This window comes from Ailuropoda melanoleuca, chromosome 17, assembly GCF_002007445.2.
Source record: "Ailuropoda melanoleuca isolate Jingjing chromosome 17, ASM200744v2, whole genome shotgun sequence".
Lineage (NCBI taxonomy): Eukaryota > Metazoa > Chordata > Mammalia > Carnivora > Ursidae > Ailuropoda > Ailuropoda melanoleuca.
This window is the reverse complement of record NC_048234.1, coordinates 3,046,403-3,065,077: the sequence shown is the minus strand read 5'-3', so window position 1 is coordinate 3,065,077 and position 18,675 is coordinate 3,046,403. Positions and strand designations below refer to the sequence as shown.

At 45.7% G+C, this 18,675-nt stretch overlaps 1 protein-coding gene across 8 annotated transcripts in view; it reads right to left on the bottom strand.

Moving 5' to 3' along the window:
• The window catches only part of NDEL1 (nudE neurodevelopment protein 1 like 1), a 54,974-nt gene that overhangs the window by 21,237 nt on the left and 15,062 nt on the right, over positions 1 to 18,675 (bottom strand). For 5 of the 8 annotated variants that reach the window (XR_004621607.1, XR_004621606.1, XR_004621608.1 and 2 more), the window contains exons 1-6: positions 17,420 to 17,582; positions 9,684 to 9,781; positions 7,979 to 8,132; positions 6,960 to 7,108; positions 5,141 to 5,277; positions 2,967 to 3,140 (exon numbers count right to left, since the gene is read on the bottom strand). Coding sequence is in view for 5 of the 8 variants with exons in the window: in XM_034646661.1 (XP_034502552.1) it covers positions 2,967 to 3,140; positions 5,141 to 5,277; positions 6,960 to 7,108; positions 7,979 to 8,132; positions 9,684 to 9,769 (700 nt within the window). In the remaining 3 variants the exon portion in view is untranslated. Of the gene's footprint in view, positions 1 to 2,966; positions 3,141 to 5,140; positions 5,278 to 6,959; positions 7,109 to 7,978; positions 8,133 to 9,683; positions 9,782 to 17,419; positions 17,584 to 18,675 lie in introns of those variants that run through there. The other 3 variants (XM_034646662.1, XM_034646663.1, XM_002921148.4) reach the window with 2 other exon arrangements.

Sequence of the window (18,675 nt, the reverse complement as noted above, 5' to 3'; positions counted from 1 at the left end):
TTTCTCTTTTGTTTCCTTAATAACTAGACATTTGAACCTCTTCTGGAAATCATGTTTCTCCTCTGCACTTTGTCTACTGGGTTGTCTTTCCTTTAATCAATGGGCAAGGGCACTAAACACTACAGATATTCACCCTTTCTCTCCTAGATCTTGAATTTCAGAGTGTGATGTTTATCTTTCAAACTTCCTGCTTTGGTGGGGGAAGTTTTGGCTTCCTCACCTCAGTATTATAAAAATGTTGCTCACATCTCCTCCTAATGTTTTCTATTCTTTTTCTTACATTTAGATCATTTAATTCATCAAATATCTTAATTTTTTTCATCCAAATGGATAGCCAATTGTCCTAATACCATGCCGTGAAGACTCATCTCATCTGAAATGGCACTTTACATATACTGAATTCCCTATATATTTTAGTTCCATTAAATTACTAGTCTGTTCCACCAGAAATATGCTGGTTTCATTACAATGTTAAAATGCTATGGTATCCTGAAGGAGAAATCTTTTTATTACCTAATTCAAACTTTTCTTGCCACATTTATTCTTCAGAGTCTAACTTTAAAAAATCAACTTGCCAACTTAAAAAACCCTGTGTTGATTTATTTTAGGAATTTAAATTGCTGACTGATTTGGGGACAGCGGCTACTGCAACAGGCTTCCCGTTCAGAATCGCGGTTGTCCGGGGTGACAGTCACATCTTCTTGCACGCCCCTCAGCAAAGGTTTCAATCAGGCACATTTCTTCAATTTATTTTTGAGGTGATATACACGATGGTTAAGAGCTCTTGAGCAAGACGCAAAGCCGCCTCTGCTGTTCTGACGCTGCGTGAGCGATAGTCAGGGGCCCGTACGTGGTGCTGGTAACGGCACTTAGAAAGTCGTTGTGAAGTTGAAATTAGTTCATGCACTTTCTAAATACCTAGCACATAGTAAGTGCTCACGAAACGTTAGCTGCTACTCTTTTATCTGCTTTCTACAGAGTGCTAATCAGTACGTAAATGCTTGGTTCCTGCTGCTCGTCACTGTCCTTGGCCTTCAGACCATCACCTCACTGAAGGCAGGGACTTCGCCTCATTCACCGGGAGACTCCCGGCAGCCAGAATGATGCGTGGCATACAACAGCGCGCAACAGGATGTAAATAAACTGCTTCGCTTTTCTCAGCAGGGATTTCCAGATCTCGCTTTTCCTCATTCTCAAATTATGAAATCTGTGCTTTTATGGTAAGCTGTCTCAAATGCTTTTTGGAAACAGGCACTGTTATCAATAAAATGCAATTAACGACAGACCACTTCCCAGAGCTCAGCCCTCTCCATCTTGCACTGATTTCTCTCATCTCCTGCTTCTCGTCAGGCCTGTGCTGACTTCTTCGTCACGCAACTGCTGTGAGCCAGGTCGCAGCGGCTTTCAGGTTAGTGAAAGTTCGTGCCATCAGGTCCAGGCCAGAAATGTGTCTACCTGGACAGATATTCCTGCCTTGGGGTTGACATAGCTTAATCCTGTGGCAGCATAAGCAAACTCTGTGTCCCACTGACCTCACCCGGCTCACCGCAGCCAAGTCCCTGAATTAAAACTCTAATGAGCTATTACAGGACGTGCACCTCTCTGGGTATTAACCTCGACTGAAGCTCCAGACTATTTGGATTCGTGCTCAACTAACAGATTTCCAGAGCTTAGCTGCAGAATTCTAATTAGTACCTAAAAGCAAACCTTTGTTAATTCTCGAATGTTGGTAATTCTGAGATCCTCAAATGCCCAGGTGGCCATTCTGAAACACGGACAGTGAGGGTTCCTGACGAGTGCTACCATCTACACCCCGGCCTGTTCTAGGGCCTCAGCAGCAAACTCGGCACGAGTACAGATAACAACACCTATGACGCATTTTCGTACTTCTTACCAAATTTCACCTCATACCGAGGTGAAGGGAGGATGAGTTATCTATTCAAGGGCTACTGAGCACCTGAAATTTGGCTAATGCAACCGAGACACTGAATTTTAAATTTTAACTCACATTAATAAAAATGTCAACAGGCACCCGCGGTTAGTGGCTACGGGACTGGGTGGCACAGACACGGAATGCTTACTTCACTAACTGCCCAGAGAGAAAGCCTTCTCCTATCACTCTGGAAGATAAAATCCTTTCTTTAAAAAAGACAGGGGAAGAAAGAGCTTCGTTTTGGGAAGAAAAAAGTATGGAGGAGTGGGAGTTGCTGAACCGCCTACAAGCTGTAAAAAACTAAACAAATCCAAATAAAGAGTTTGGGTTCTGCTCCAAGCTTTTACGCAGTGGCCGCTAAGCACTCTTTCTGCTTCTCTGGATTAAACAAAACACAACAAAACACCTCTGCTGATGGCGACAGAACATTCTCTAAGTACTAGTCATCGGTGACTCCAAATGTCACCTCTGAAAACAGCAGCCCTGGGGGCATGTAAGAGAATGGTCCGCCGGGGCCAGTGTTACACGAGTCTCACTGGCAGCTCGACCAGTCTCGGTACAGTCTGCGTGTGAAGGCGTCTAGTCCTCCGGGATCGGCTCAGTGGCAAAAGAAAGAAACCGTGTTTACAGATGATCCCCGAAGGCGGGTGCAACAAGGAGGTGTGTGCAAACGAGCACACGTGGCGGAAGGTCGGGGTTAGCACAGTCGGCGTGCAGGGGCAAGACGGCAGACGGGCCACTCTCTTCTTTTTCAAGTTTCTGGCCTGAGCGTGGATTACTGCCAGCATCAAAAGATCGACTTTGCCTGAAAACCTTTAACTTTTTCACATCTCGACAGACTGAGCCGCTCATCTGACATGTGGCCACCGTCACCCTGCTCCCCGTACAACCTCTTCTCGCGCCTCACAGCGCACGTGAGCTCACGGCCGTCCACGCCGAAGCCACTGCTACACGCGCCTCACTCTGCTTCCCCAGCAAGCCCTCCCCGGCTGCATTCTCTCCCGCAGGTTCAGAAAGAAAAGTCATTGCAAACCTTTCGGTGAAGGAAAACTGTTCTCCGTGCCCTTGCCAACAGGAGTGGCCGGCAAAGAAAGTGAGGCCTGGACCGCGGAGTCCATCTTTTCACAATCGAGGGTGGGAGAACTGGGGGCCGACTTTCTGGTTACTTCCTGTTGTCTTTCCCGAACTGCCAGTTCTTGTCTTAAATCTGCAAAATGGAGCACAGGTAATAAAACTCACCAGAGGAAGCAAATCCATCCAGCAAAGTCACCTGTGAAACGCCATAAAGCCATTCTTCCTAAATGACGATTTCTCAAAAACAGTTTCCTATGTAACACTTTTTATTTTTCGGGGTATATAAATGACAACCCTATTGTCTAAATGGTCTTTGAGAATAATTTAAAAATGCAAGGACTGATACAAACGCTCTTACCTAAGAGAACAGCTAACTATGCTCACACGTGAAAAAAAAAAAAGGGGGGGGGTGGATTCCAAAGAAGAAATCGCAGTAAGCCTATCTGACACAAAAATAAATACTTTTCAACTCATTTGCTTTTATTTTGAAACAATGTACTTAGGGGATTACTGCAAAATCAATGAAGTACATTTTTGTAATTTTAAATGTATTTTTAATTATCAAAATGCACTATTTTGTTTTAGAAAGGAAGTAATTCAAAATAGTTGTAATTTTTTTCCTCCTTTCAAATACCGAATTTTTAAGCCAAAATTAACATTTTCTTTTCCAGTTACACAACCGACCTACAGAACGCATTTAAAAAGGATACAAAGTTATCCCATCTCTGGGTATGTACCCAATGTCTACCCGTGGGTAATGAATAAAGAAAATGAGGTACATGCATATAGGGTGATCTTACTCGGCCTTAAACAGGAAGGACATTCTGACACCTGCTACCACATGGATGATCCAGCACATTACACTAAGTGAAAATGAGCCCGTCACAAAAGGACAAATACTGTACGACCCCACGTACATGAGGTTCCTAGAGTTGTCAGATTCATAGACACAGAAAGGACGATGGTGTTTCTAGGGGCTGGGGGAGGGGTGGGGAGTTAGACCGCTGTATACATATTATGCATATAGTGATTATATACTTTCCTTTAAAATTCTTCCCAGAGCGCCTGGGTGGCTCCATTGGTTAAGCGTCTGCCTTCAGCTCAGGTCATGATCCCAGGGTCCTGGGATCGAGTTCCGCCATCACAGGGCAGGGAGCCTACTTCTCCCTCTCCCTCTGCCTGCTGCCCCCCCAGCTTACACTCTCTAATAAATAAAATCTTTAAAAGAAATAAAAATAAAAAATTCTTCTTCCCTCTTTTTTTAGTACGTGATAGAATGCAGAATATCATGGGGCGCCTGGGTGGCACAGCAGTTAAGCATCTGCCTTCGGCTCGGGGCGTGATCCCGGCGTTGTGGGATCGAGCCCCAACAGCAGGCTCCTCCGCTATGAGCCTGCTTCTTCCTCTCCCACTCCCCCTGCTTGTGTTCCCTCTCTCGCTGGCTGTCTCTATCTCTGTCAAATAAATAAATAAAATCTTTTAAAAAAAAGAAAAAGAATGCAGAATATCATAAAGAAGAAAATAGTCCCTACTTTATAATGTGTGCACATATGCAGTGTTACTATATGCCTAATACAAAACTATTTACATAGAACCAAAAAGGAAAAAACCTAAAGAAGCCAAGCAGGACCCACACAGTGGTAGCAGAGTTAAGGTTTTGGAAAACAGACCAGGGTCTGAATACAAACTGAAAAGTTTTTTAAGATTTTTTTTTTTTCTAATCTGAGAGAGAGAGCACGAGCAGGGGGAAGGAGCAGAAGGAGAGACAGAAATAGACTCCCCTCTGAGCAGGGAGCCCAATGCGGGGTCGATCCCAGGACCCCAAGATCATGACCTGAGCCGAAGGCAGATGCTTAACCGACTGAACTACCCAGGCACCCCCCAACTGAAAAGTTCTAAGACTTTGGACAAAACTCAAACTCTCCATGCCTCAGTTTTCTGACCTATAAAATGGGGATAATACTACCTACCGCTTATTGACACTGTAGGCATTAAGAAACTAAAGGAACTTAGTGCAGTGCCTGACAAAAGCATATAAACGTACACAGCTTTAAAAGCGGATCCTGAAGCTAGCTTAGAACTCGGGCTGAGGGATAGTAAGGTGAAGGATAAACTTTCAGTTTTCAGCTTTACCTCTTGCTTCATCCTTTAACCGTTGGACGGACACCAACAAAGATTCCTTTTCATCAAGTTCGCTTTCTAAAAATGCATTGCGTTCAATGGCCTGATTTAGCCTTTGTTCAAAGTCTTCCAGTGAAACTATGGTTGCCCTAAAAATAAAAAAATAAAATAAATAGAGAGTCCACGAATTATAGCATGCATATAGCTAATACAAAAGGAAACTGTTAGTTTACCTCATGGCATTTCCTGACCTAGAAAGCCTGGCTCAGTTGAAAGAGAATGATCCCAGTCCCTTCTGACCTCTGGTGGCATTTAGTATCTCTGCTATTAGTTTGGGCCATTCAATATATTCTCTTAAATTCCCACCAAAATTCATTACAGTTCCTTAAGAGGAAGGCCATTTATTACACATTATATCTCCCCACTGGATTTTAAACAGAGAACAATCAAGATTAGAAAACTTTACAATTTTAGAGTACATTAAGAATTAAGAATTTGTTTAAAACACCAAGTCCCAGGTCCCTACCAACTCCTCTTTCTGCATTCCTCATCTTACTCATTTATTCAACAAACGGTTAACATGCACCTACTATGGGCCCCCCGCCCACTGTGTTCTACCTGCTAGAGAAATAACGTTCCCTAACCTCAAGCTAGAACTCTTAATGCCCTGGCCAATTTTATCAAGTCCTATCAACTGTCAAAATGTCACTCAATCCCATCTGTTCTCCTCCAACCTCCTGCCCTGGTTTAATTCTTCATCCATCACCTGCTTCACTCCTAAATGGTCCTCCTCCCTACTTCCAATCCCTCAGGATTATCCTTTCAAACCAAAATCTGATGTTACTCCTTCATTTAAAAAATTCTTAAAGTGCCCCTCATTGCCTCCGGAATGGCTTTCAAAGAGGGCGGGCAAGGTTCTCCCCAACCGGGCCCCGCCCACCTTCCAGGCTCAGCCTGTGCAGCCACACTCTCTACACACTTCAGTCAAAGTGAAACAGTCCTGTCGGCCAAGCCTCCCTGCCTCTCTGCCTTCACGTTCCCTCCTCACCTGGCTGGCTTCTTCCCTCCTTGCAGACTCAGCAGGAATGCCAGCGAACTTCCCCAATTCCCCCAGGGCACTCTAGCTGCTCCAACCGCAATGCCCCCAGCCGCGGGTACACTCTCTTCACCAGCGCATTTCTGGTGTGAAATGTCCACACCTGTCACACCCAAGGTATCCTCAACTCTAGCATCGAATCAGGCACTGAAGAGTCACTCACACATTAATCATCGTAAAATAATAGGAATTCAGTTTGGAATGGTTAAGAAACAACGAATTATAATCACAGTGAAGCTTACCAACAGTAACGGCAAGCCACTCTAGGCCGCACCACACAACCGTGAGGGAGGCAGTATTCTGGGAAAATCCATTGGTTTGTGTTAAAGCTGAAGAGGATGAAGAGGAGTAGGGACGTAAAGACGGATTGGGGAGGAAGAAACTGCACACTGCAGGTAGGAGACTCGGGGCCCACGACAAGCGTGGGAGGACTGAGAGCACGGAGGGAGAGACAGAGGACTGGAGGACACCGGCTTTAGAGAAAAACCAACAGGAGCAACCACAGGACCCGAAGGGGAGGAAAAGGACAGAGGGGAAGAAAAATCTGGAAGGGTTTGATCTGGGGAGATAAGGATTTGGGGTAGCGTCCATGTGATGAGTTACAGGGGGGCATGAAACCCCGAGAGGAGATGCTGTGGGACTAAGATCCGGGCAACAGGCCGAGCCTACATAGCCGGATTTTCCGCACTGCTGGCCAGCTGCGATTACGCTAGCAAGGACGCGCCCTTCGTTTACCTCTTCGCGCGCTCCAGGTCGTCGTTGGCCTGCTCCAGCTCTCTCACGTACTTGTGCAGCTGCTCCTTGATGGCCCGAGTCTGACTTAAGTCATCTTCCAGCACCGACACCTGCTTGTAGCTCTGTGCGTACTGCAGCTCTAGTTTCTCCTGAACGCGTGCATACGGGAAGGAGAGCGCGTCGTTAATACGCAGTTCTCCTTAAGAAAGGAAGTAACCCGAGAAATGGGGGGGGGTCCCAAGGAATTCACTCACCATCTGAGCTGATGGGAGGAGTAGCAGCCCTCTCCTCCTTATGATATAAACACGCACACACACACACATACACTCATTCCAAGTACCTTAACTCATAAATTTAGAGTGTCAACCACTCCACTCAGAAAGAAATCTAATAATCCTCTCTCTGAAAAGCACTAAAACAGTGAAACCATTGCCTCCGAAACCCCACGTGTGGTGGAGGAGCTCTGCGTTCTCAGGCTAAACGCAGACCAGGGGAAGCACAAACAAGGAGACTATCGGCCTGAGTTCCAACGCCCTCCCTCTCACCTGCCTTCCCCAAACCCTGCTCCCCCGGGCACAGAAGGGGCTCAAGCACTTGGCTAAAGCAGGTGCTGAAAAGCAGCAAAAGGGGTTGATTTTCTTCCACTCCTGGAAATCCCTTTTTAAAAAGGAGTTTTTTTTTTAACCCCAACTAAACTTCAAAACTAAAGAGACTATGAACAATAACAAAACAAATGCATATTTCATATAAATATTATTTTAAATCTGTCAAAGCAGGCAGCTTTTTAAGATGACAAGACTTACAATATGACATTGCAGGACGAGTATCACTAAGAAACTGACAGCTACAGAGTTTCTAAGTGAACTCCTAAACTCTATGCCCCCTTTCCCTTGGTTCCAGGAAAGTTTATTTCAAAACTTCACTTTAAGCCTTTTCTATTTTTTTTGCTGCCTGCTGCTCTTAAGCTCCACCTAAGAAAACAAACCCCCATTTCTCATTTTGACAGAAGCCAGAGTTACCTTTAATGCTTCCACGTCACACCTCAGTCTTCGGTTATCAGCTTGCAAGTCTCTGTTTCTTTGTTCGGCCTGTACTAACTGTGCCTCCAGCTCTGCTTCCAACTCCCTGCTTCCCTCCTGGAATTCAGCCAGCTCGTCCCGAGCTTCCTGGAAGCTGATCACAGACAGAGTGGGAAAGAGGACTTAGAGCAGGGACCCCAGGGTCAGCCTGAAGAGGATTACCTATCAGTTCAATACTTTCGCCTGAATGCCGGCACTACCATAAAATATACTACGCGATAAAGACAGTCTGTCCTGCAGCTCTTACGTGATATTCGGGGTTCAGTGAAAGTGAGTTAAAAGGCCCAAAAGGGGGGACACGCTGGGTGGCTCGGTCGGTTAAATGTCTGCTTTCAGCTCAGGTCACGATCCTGGGACCAGGTCCCGCGTTGGGCTCCCTGCTCAGCCGGGAGTCTGTTTGTCCCTCTCCCTCTGCCTCTGCCCTGCTCCTGCCCGCTCGCTCAGTTTCTCTCTCTCAAAGTCTTTTTAAAAAATCAATTTTTTTCTAAAAAGGCCTAAAGGACTCACATTTTATAAACTCACCCCTAGATCCTTCTTATTTAAGGCGTGAAAAAAGAAGCACATATACTGTGCCGCAAAGTCGTTTAATATTTAGGTAAGTATTTTCCAGTACAATTGCTTTCCTTTGTAGTTCTATTTTTTTTTTTAATTTTTATCTACTTGAAAGAGAGAGCGAGCGAGCGCACACACAGTGGGGTGGGGAGGGGCAGAGAGAGAGAAAAAGAGAGAGTCCCAGGCAGACGCCCCACTGAGCAGGGAGCCCGAGGCAGGGCTCAATCCCAGGACCCTGGTCAGGATCTGACCCTAAACCAACAGCAGGACACTTAACTGACTGAGCCACCCAGGAGTCCCTCTATTATTTAATTTTATGCATTTAAAAGCGTTATTCTGAGAAGGGGTCCACAGGTTTCCCCAGCCTATTAAGGCATCTATGGCACAAAAAAGATTAAGAACTCCTGCCACAGACAGACCCATTCTAGATCCACGGGCACAATACAGTAACGGCCTTCAACAGTAACAATGAAACAGTGATAGAAGGTTTAATCACAAGCTCTGTAAAACAAAGCAGGAAAAGGTGTGTGCATGTTAGAGCATGTTTTAAAAAGAAATCTAAGACAAATTTTGCTGCTCAAAGGTTATTATGTAAAAGCTTCCCCAACTAATTAAAATAAGTGAGAGTTTATAAAATGCTCCACAGCCCCTGAAACTCTTCTTGCCCCCTCCACAGCTCTGCTGGCTCCTGACACAGACAGCACTCGCCTGGAGAGAACTCGAGTTTGCTGTGTGTGCCCGACACAGCTCATCGGAATCTCCAGAGACCACACGAGGAGGCGGAATGAGGGCACACACAGCAGGCCAAGGACGGCCAAACGCAGTAAGCATGAAAGGGGGTAAACTACCAGAAGAAATCACAAACATGATGTTTTCTTACTGTTTTAATAATTTGAGTAATAAAGATTTATGGCATTTTCATACTATTCAAATACAGCAATGCTATGACTATTTCCAGAATCCCAAACCTAAATCTGAAAATTTAAATTTAGCTTTACAGTAAATAAATAAATAGATAGCTAAATAAATAAAATTGCTAGAGTTGGTATAATCCAAATGCCCCCCCCATTTTCAGGATGCTTTTCAATATTACCTTTGTTTATACTTCATGGAAAGTTCCTTCCAGTAAGCAGTTTCCTCCTTTAAACTCGAAAAATCTGGTATATCCTCACCATCCATGATCAAGAAAGCCTGTGAAATATTAAAGACAAGTTAAATAGAGAACAGGGGCACCTGGCTGTCTCTGTTGGTGGAGGGTGCAACTCTTGACTTCGGGGGGCATGAATTCAAGCCCCACACTAGGCAGAGAGCTTACACTCAATCAATCATTCAATGACAGCTATTAAAAACGAAATAAACCACAAAAAATAAAAATATTAAAAACAAAGAGAGAACACAGGAATCTATAAAAGTATAAAATCTGGGACATTAAATCAGCATTCTGGAGGGAGTTAAACATGACAGATTCTGCGAGTGGATAACTAGACACATAAATCACTTTACCGCCCCAACCTCAGGGACCACCAGGACCGTGGAGGACGTCAGGACAGGAGAAGAGCTCCCCAACGTGCTCGGCTATAAAGGCACATGAAGCACTTTGGGTCGAGGCACTAGGTTCTAAGTGAACTGGCACCACAGAATCGTCTAGCACCCTGGGCCCCAGCAGCTGGGTTACAGCCAGCTGGTCTTCTGGGAATCAAGTGACAGAAACAAGTTTACTGTCCGAGCTGATGGTCCTACTGCGTGTCCTTCCCTGCTGTACAACTGCTTCAAAAGACCTATCTGAAACATTTCATGCCAGGCGACCACGCTAGGAAATCGGGTACCACATTCTCCATAATGTACTGTTATTATTACATTTCTAAAAACTTAATTACAAGACCAAAGCTTCCTCCGTAAGTTCACTAACCCCCAACTTCAATGTTCTCTCATTGTGGTTGCTCTCCCAAAGCGTGGGAGGGGGGTGGAATATCTATGACCTCACATTTGGACTGACCACCTAAAAACCCCAATTGGCTGGCCAGAAAATGAAATACCAAGGACACTGGGCTCACTCTGCATTCATGCCTAGAGCAAAATGTCTGCCTTCCCTCCTACAACCCCCTCCCCAAGCATCCCACTTTATATTCCAGCAATACTGTTTAAAATTGTCTCAACACGACATTCTCTTTCAGGTCTGGATGTTTCCTCTACCTGGAACGGCTCTCCCTTCCTTGAGCATTTGGAAAGCTCCTACTTGTCCTTTAAAACCTAGCTGTCATCTTTTCCAGAAAGCCTTTCCTGCCCTCACCCAGACAGCACTGAAATCTCCCACACTCTTGCCTATCATTATACCCCACACTTGCTTTCCTGAATAGACCTACCACACAGTGATGCCTTTGCTTCGACCTGTATCCCCGTGAGGCTGTGTATTATTATTTCGACCCAGCACAGTGTCTGCACAACAGCAGACACTCAATAATATTAGCTAAGCTAAACCAAAATTGAATCAACCGAATCCATACAGGGCAGCAAGAACTAAAGAGCAGCTTTACAAGTAAATTAATAGAAACCAGAGTTCACACAGCACACTTCACTCATAAAGGCTGAGCAAGAAGTCACAGACCGGAAACTCCAGCTTCAGGGTGGATATGCCAAAGAGGCACGAGAGCGATTTCTCGCTGAATAATATTAACATATGATACACTTAGTTTGAGGCTGACTGCCGTGTTCTGTTTCGTCCGAGTCTTTCCTGACCACCCCACCTTCTCTGATTTTCGGCATGTCAATCTTCCAATTATCTGAAATTAATAATCAGCCTCAGAGTTCTCTGAAAAGAGACGAATTCTTGACATGCCTTGCAACCCTTCACGGCACCAAGCTAACAGCTGGCTCAGAGAAAGTATTAATGCTATCCAGCATTTACTGAGCAACTGCTACGTGTCAGACGCTAAGTACTGGACGAGCACTTGGTGCCCAGGTGGGCCCTCCTCCAATGCCATCAGCCCTCCACTGGCACACTCCTGGCTGTGCCACTCTACTCTAGGACATGCCGTCAGGGCCCAATGCAGAGCGGGGAGTCCTGCCCAGACCGGGCTCTAGGGCTCCGGTTCTGCCATTAAACTCCTTAAGCCACTGCTTAACCTCTCAAGGTCTCCTTTTTCTCATCCAAAGAGAGTCTGGACCAGATGACAGGTTTCTTCAAGTCTGCGTACTGACTACTAAGTATTACAGATCAATTTTACAATCCTATCCCTTTATCACAGTTTCCGATTCCCATTCTACTTCCCCAGTTGTAGGGCTAATTTTATTTATAGCTACAATTTGTACTAAGGTGTCAGTGAGGATGAGGCTGGTCCAGAAGTATTTGTATCTCAAAAGAATATCCAAAACCCCCGAAGGCATCGCCACGTGGTTTCAATAGCTCTGAAGAGTTTCTGCCTCAGTCTCCTTGAGGGAAGGGGCAGATTTCATATTAACAATTCAGATGAAGTTCTAATTACAGCACAGAGACGCATCTCAAGGTGAGGCAACAATCACTGTCCCTTGAATGCTCTCCATAAGGTCTTTCCCAAAAATGCCCCCCCCCCAAAAAATGTCGGTTTCATCTGAAATCTATGGATCCAGCCCTGAAGAACCTCGTGGGCACAGTTCCTCACACCTGGGTAGATGCACTATGTGAACACTGGCAACCACTATCAATGAGCAGTTCAAATACTCCGTTTTTGATACACAATCCAATCAATTATGGTTTTATAAAATGTTATGAAGATCACAGGGACACAAGAAGCAAAGTTTGCTGCTACTGATTCTAGCTCAAATAAGAAATACTTATAGAAAAATGAAAGGGTAAGTCTCTCCAGCTAGTTCCTTGAGGGCTGGACCAGTGTCTTATTTATAAATCCCTCTGCATCACCAGAAACACGGAACACGGTAGAAATTCAACAACAAATGTTTGAAACGACTTATAACCTTTCTTTCATTATTCCGTCTTTACTTTCCAAAGCACTGCTTTCCTTTATTAAGATCTAATTCCTATTTCAGGAATGGCGTAAGAAAACCTCGCGGGCAGTTTATTTCTACCTCACAACGCACCACCACGTATTAAATCAGGATTACAAAGCCTATCATTCCCGGCTAGACAAAATTATCAGTCTGATGCACGCCAAGCCACATTCACAGTCACTTGAAAAGCGCCATACAGGCTCCACCCCAAAGAACAGGGAGCGGATGGGACTCACTGGGGAGAGCCTTGGAGACACCACCACACACTTGCTACCTAAAATAAACACCATCCAGCCCTTCGGTCTTAAATATAAATGGACAACCAAGAACAGCAGACAAATGAGAAAATCCAGGAGCGTGAATAAGAAAATCCTAGCACCTACTGCACTGAGAGGAAACAGGTAATTCACAGACAATGAGAGAATTTTTCTCCTGCAAGAACTCAGGAGGAGGCTGACCTCCCACACACTTCCTGAGATAGTTACAGAAGGCCGAGAAAACCGAGGCAGGGCAGCATGGGGTGCAAGAAACAGGGACTCCAACTTAAGACTGCAAGGAAGAGAAGTCCCCAGAGGAAGCCCAGCCCACCCTCAGCCAGATGGGTGGCTCCAGTAAAACAAGGAGTCCGGTGTAACAGTCTGGGAAGCTGGATACACCTGAGGTTGCGATGAACACACATCGCTCTTGGGTCAATAAGGAAAAATGCAAGTGGGGGCACCTGGCTGGCTCAGTCAGGGGAGGGTGTGACTCTTGATCTCAGGGTTGTGAGTTCAAGCCCCATTTTGGGTATAGGGATTACTTAAAATCTTGAAAAACAGCAAGTGAAAACTCCAGAGAAATGAAAACACAGTAAAGGTCTTGACACTTATATACAACATTTTTAAATTAAATATCTCAAGTCTAAAATTCCTAATTAGCTGACTTTATATTACTTTATGCATCTGAGACAAGTTCCATATTTTATAGCCATCGGTGAATTTCCTCTTTTTGGCCTTAAATTTGCCATAACTGTCGTGTGTTGCTCCTCTGCAAGGTTCTAGGATTCGGTGTACGGGTCTGTATTATTTTTTAAGCCTAATTTTGTACTTCGATGATAATACTTCGCAGCCTTGGTCTTCTCAAAGTGAATACTTTTTGTCTTGTAGCTTATAGTCAAGTGGCAGCCATCTTGGTCCCTTAACTATGCTGCTCTCATGCTTTGGACCCTCTCTAGATTACATATATGTCTTTCTGGAATTCGGTGACTGGAGCCTCTTCAGTATTTCAACATTCTATTCACGGGTAAGATACTTTTAACGTTTTCAGTACTGTTCCTATTACTAGGCAGCAACTGCTAGTGGTGGGCTGTGTGGTCCACAGGCCAGAGTCCTTACAGAAGTTCATAATGACTATTTGCTGCCGTCCTTGCATCTAACATTTACTTGAATGTATTTTAACATGGAGCCAATCCTTCTACAAATAGAGTTTGTTTGTAGAAGGATTGGCTCCACAGTTTTTAATTTAAAAACGTTATCATTCACATGCCCAATGTGAAACTCTTCAGGGTGAGACTGCTCTGTTGACATTGGCCCTTTATTCAGTATCAGAAGACTTATAAGTAGTTATGACATTGAAGAGCACTTAGCTAAGTAGATTCCCTGAATAATCTGTTTACACTTCCGGGTGTACTATAAAGTATCCATTCGTCCTTGATTTTTGTTGCCTAAATAGGGCCATATTCTTAACACAATCACGAACGTTTCCATCAATATTCCCTGATGACTTGGGTTATAAATAGACTTCCCTGCGAAACTTTTTCAATATCTAGCTCTATTCTTGTGCCCTCCCTATCCAATTACTTAGTTCAGTGCCAAATAACACTAGCAAAACTACTTTAATATGTGCTTTTATTTCACACGTGCATCTCCTATTTTCTTGCTGAATCTTATGTGAACTGAAAGTTGACTCCCATTTTTCCAATTAACAGGCCACTTTACAACTTGTTTATTGGCCCCTCAAACAGTATAATCTACAACTGAAACCTTTTACTAAAATGACCATCACCTTTTCCAGAAGAAATCAATTAAAAACATTCGACCTGGAAACAAGGGATAGAAGCAACACCGCTGTAGTAGTGGAGAGCACAAACCCCGGGCCAGACTCCTCTACTCACTGGCTGGATGACCTTGGGCAAGTTACTCAACCACTCTGTGCCCCCCCCCCGCCTCACCTGCACAATGGGGATAATAATTAAAATAGGGCTGTTATGAAGATTAGGGGAATTAATATTTGTAAAGTACTTAGTACAGAGCCTGGCACATAGTAAATGCAGCATAAATTTTATTAAATTGTGAAAAAAATATTAGTTCAGTAATGAACCTCAAGCATGACTACAAAATAAATGTGCTTCAGAATTTAGAAGATACAAATGATTCCTTAATCTCTTCCAGAAGCTATACACATAGTCCAGTGATACCACCATTCCTGAAAACATTTTTTTTAAAACCTCTTTCGGAATAGCCTTGAAGAGGCAGATTAAAAATGAAAAAAAAACAGAAAAAAAGTTATTTCTTTGTGGTCACACCTCAGCCTTATTATCCAGCTCTATCACTCTGATTTTATTCATCAGAAATACCCTTTCCAAAAATCAGAATTTTTACAAATGACCAAAATTTGCTACCACTGCAGATACTCAAAAAGATCTTCTCTCGGCTGTAAAGACAGTCTGTTCAGTTTGCTTCAGGTTACAGTGGGAGGATGGGTTCACTGCGTTATTTGAAACTATGTAACTGGAGATATTAAGGCTACAGAAAGTTAGCCAATATGGAAAAATTCACTGCTAAAAACATTTTTTAAAAAGCTTTAATGATAGACTGATAATCTTCTGAGGCTGAAATGAAAGCAGATAATTATGTACTCTCCCTTGCTACCCAAATCTCCCTTCAATACCATGTCTCATACAGATAGGAGTATGGATCTCAAAAAATATGACAACTTTCACATGGGGTATTATCACACTGTACGTGACCTTCAGATGGTAACTGACAAATGAACTCATCTGGGTGTAAAACAGTCCGTCTAAAATGCTAAACTTCTGGAGAAGCTACTTTTTGCACAACGGTTAAGAAAATCCATCTCAAGTGATATTGCCAACCTATTAATAGTTGTAGTATCGACTGAGATTGAGAGAGTCCTTCTGGAACTCACTGTAGGTGATACGTGCCTCTGAACCCAAATCATCTACTTCTAAGGGTGACATTTACAGAATTTTTTTCCTTTTCAAAGTTGATCATAAATACGATCTCCCTTTCAGTCCTGACCATCAAATTTCTTCCTCTATCTCAGGAAGCGATCAGGAACTTATGTCAGAAGTCATTTTAAGTTGTAGTAACCACATTTATCTCAGCATGACTTAAAATGAGAATAAAAGTAAGTTTTGCAGATGTCAGGAAAGCCAGATCTAAGTTTTTACTGAGGTTTCCACTTATTCTGAATTTCCCTTATCCAACTTCAATTTATTTAATAAGTCTACAGTGACCTGAGAAAGAACAGCTCCGTAAGATTCAGCAACTGCTACGTGGACCAGGTCAACCTCCAACGAGGGCCAGCCCAAGGTTTTCTTTGTTACTTATAATCTCTCAACTTTAAATATTAATTCTAATAAAAATTCAGAAGAGACATCTTCCTCCGCTCCCCTTTACTTCTCTTCAACCCATGACTTAATGCTGCACGTACCACACCTCATGATTTAGCAAAGCCATTACCCTACTTCAGAAGGGGATTAAGAGCAACACAATTTATGAGACAGAACAATTAGCCAGCGACCCATGAACGTTTCAGACAGAGTAGGATTTTCCCAACGACCGAGTAGCAGTTCTTATCTCAAGTGAGTCTGCTCAAAGATATTCGAATGCATCTTCTTTCTACTAGCTTCTGGCGTATTTTCGGCAAGTCAAATTTTCTGCTGTGCTTTCTAGCTGAGAAGGGTATAAAAATCACATACACACACACACCCCGTAATTTCGAGGCTAGAGACGTAAATTCTGATCCAAACGAAGCCATTCACCAACTGGTAAAATCCAAAGTACTCCATAAATCACTTACTCCCCCACCCACCCCACCCGGGCTCAATTTCGCCATCCGTCAAATGGAGGTAACAGAAGCAAGCACAACCGCAGGTGATGAGGTTCAAGAGATAACAAGGAGTGTTCTGAAATGCGTCAAGGCGCCGCAGAATTGGAATGTCATTATCAGCACCGAAAGAACCCTCACTGCCTCGGCAAAACTTAAAAGGTTACTTCGTTGCTTACCAGCAAAAAAAGAAAGAAAGAAACAAAACGGCGAGCACAGGCAACCCGAACCCGTCTGGGGACACTTTTGCGAACTCCAGGAGGGGCGGGGAGTCACGGGGATGCCACCGGAGCCCGACGTGGGCCGCTTCCGCCGCCGCCCCCAGCGGGGAGAGGCCCCGAGAGCTGGAAACCCTAGCCGGCCGACAGCCCTGCCCGCCGAGGGCGCTCGGGGGAGGCGGGGGAGGGCTGGGCGCGCCGCTGCCACCAGCGCCCCGGTCCGCGGTGCCACGTCCCAGCCTGCGTCCGCGCATCCCCCGCCCCGGCCGCGGGGCTCACTCCCCTCCGGCAGCCCCCCCTTCCCGTGGGCCACACCTCGGACCCGGGCGAGCAAGGGTGTGGGGGGGCAGTTAGAGCGGTTGGAACAGTCGCCCCAGACTGGCCGCCCCCAGAGCCCGGGCCCGGCCCGGCGGGGCCTCGCACCCGACCCGCGGGCCCGGCGGGTTCCCCGGGGACAGGCCTCGGCGCCGCCAACCGGCTCGGCCCCCTCGGGTGCGGCCCTGCACCGCCGGCTTACCTCCAATGTGTCAAAAGCGCATGTTCGCCGCCGCTCGACCGACGTCTCCCCTCCGCTGGCCTGGCCAGGCCCGCCCAGCCGCTCGGCTCCGCTCCCCTCCGCAGCCCAGAGCTCCACTCCGCGCACCTCGGCGCCCGGCTCCTCCCCGACACGTCAGGGGCCGCCTGGGTGTCCGAGGCCATTCTGTGACGCACGGGGGCGGGGCCCGGAGCATGCGCGCGAGCGGGCGCGCGGCCGGGGCGGGGCTGCGGCAGGGATGGCGTCACGCGGTGGGAGGGGGACGAGACGGGCCGGGCCCGGCGCGCTGACGTCAGGCTGGCGGCGGTCTCTGCGCAGGCGCCCCCGGACCCCGCGGTTCCCCCAAAAGCGCTGAGCGGTTGAGGGAAGTGACGCCCCCGGCGGGGTGGCGGTGACATCCTCTCGCCTTCCCGTCTTTCAGCCACCGAGGTCCCTCGAGTGTCTGTCTCAGGGCTCTGTTCTCATCTGGGAGGGCACCCCAGGGCACCCCGCAGAATAATAGGGGTATCCTCGTCCCCCTCGTCATTCCCCTGAGACCTGCGTGAGGTTTATGGCACTCCCTCCAGCTGACATTGTATGCCCAGATTTGTCTTCCTCCGGCAGATTGTAAATTCCGTGAGAGCTGGACCCTTCTAGGTCTTTCTCATCCCAGCAGGGAGCTTGGACATAAAGTGGGCACTCAAATACTTGTTGATCAGAATGAACGGATTCATGGGGGGAATACAGATACATCCACTTACGTATTTTGCATATCTAAGCGTATATTTATTTGTGGGTGTATCCCCCTGGGGCCCCTGAAGCCTGGCATCGTAGGGGACCCGAGAGGGAAGAGGCCTGAGGGGTTACTCAGCTCAGAAAGGGGAGAGATGAGGATGAGCAACTGCTTGGGGAGCAGAAACTTGAACCGAGCTGTTTTAAAAAGCAACGCTAGGAACTTTTACTGCATAATGTGCAGTGTAATTATCTCTGATGTCAGTGCTATCGGGATTGGATCTGTGGGTGTTTTGGAAGGGATAATCATGTGAAAGACAGGCCTCAAGGTGAAAGCAAGTTGAGGTTGGGAGGTCCAGTTATGTTTTTGAGGAAATGGACCTAAATGGGAACAATGCAAGATGGGTTGTAAAAGATGTCCAAATCAATAAAAATTGGAGACGTGATGAATGGGGTTTGCAGGAAGGATAGCACCTTGAACTAGCCTGTGAAAAATAGAGAGTTGAAAAGACCATGATAATGACAGG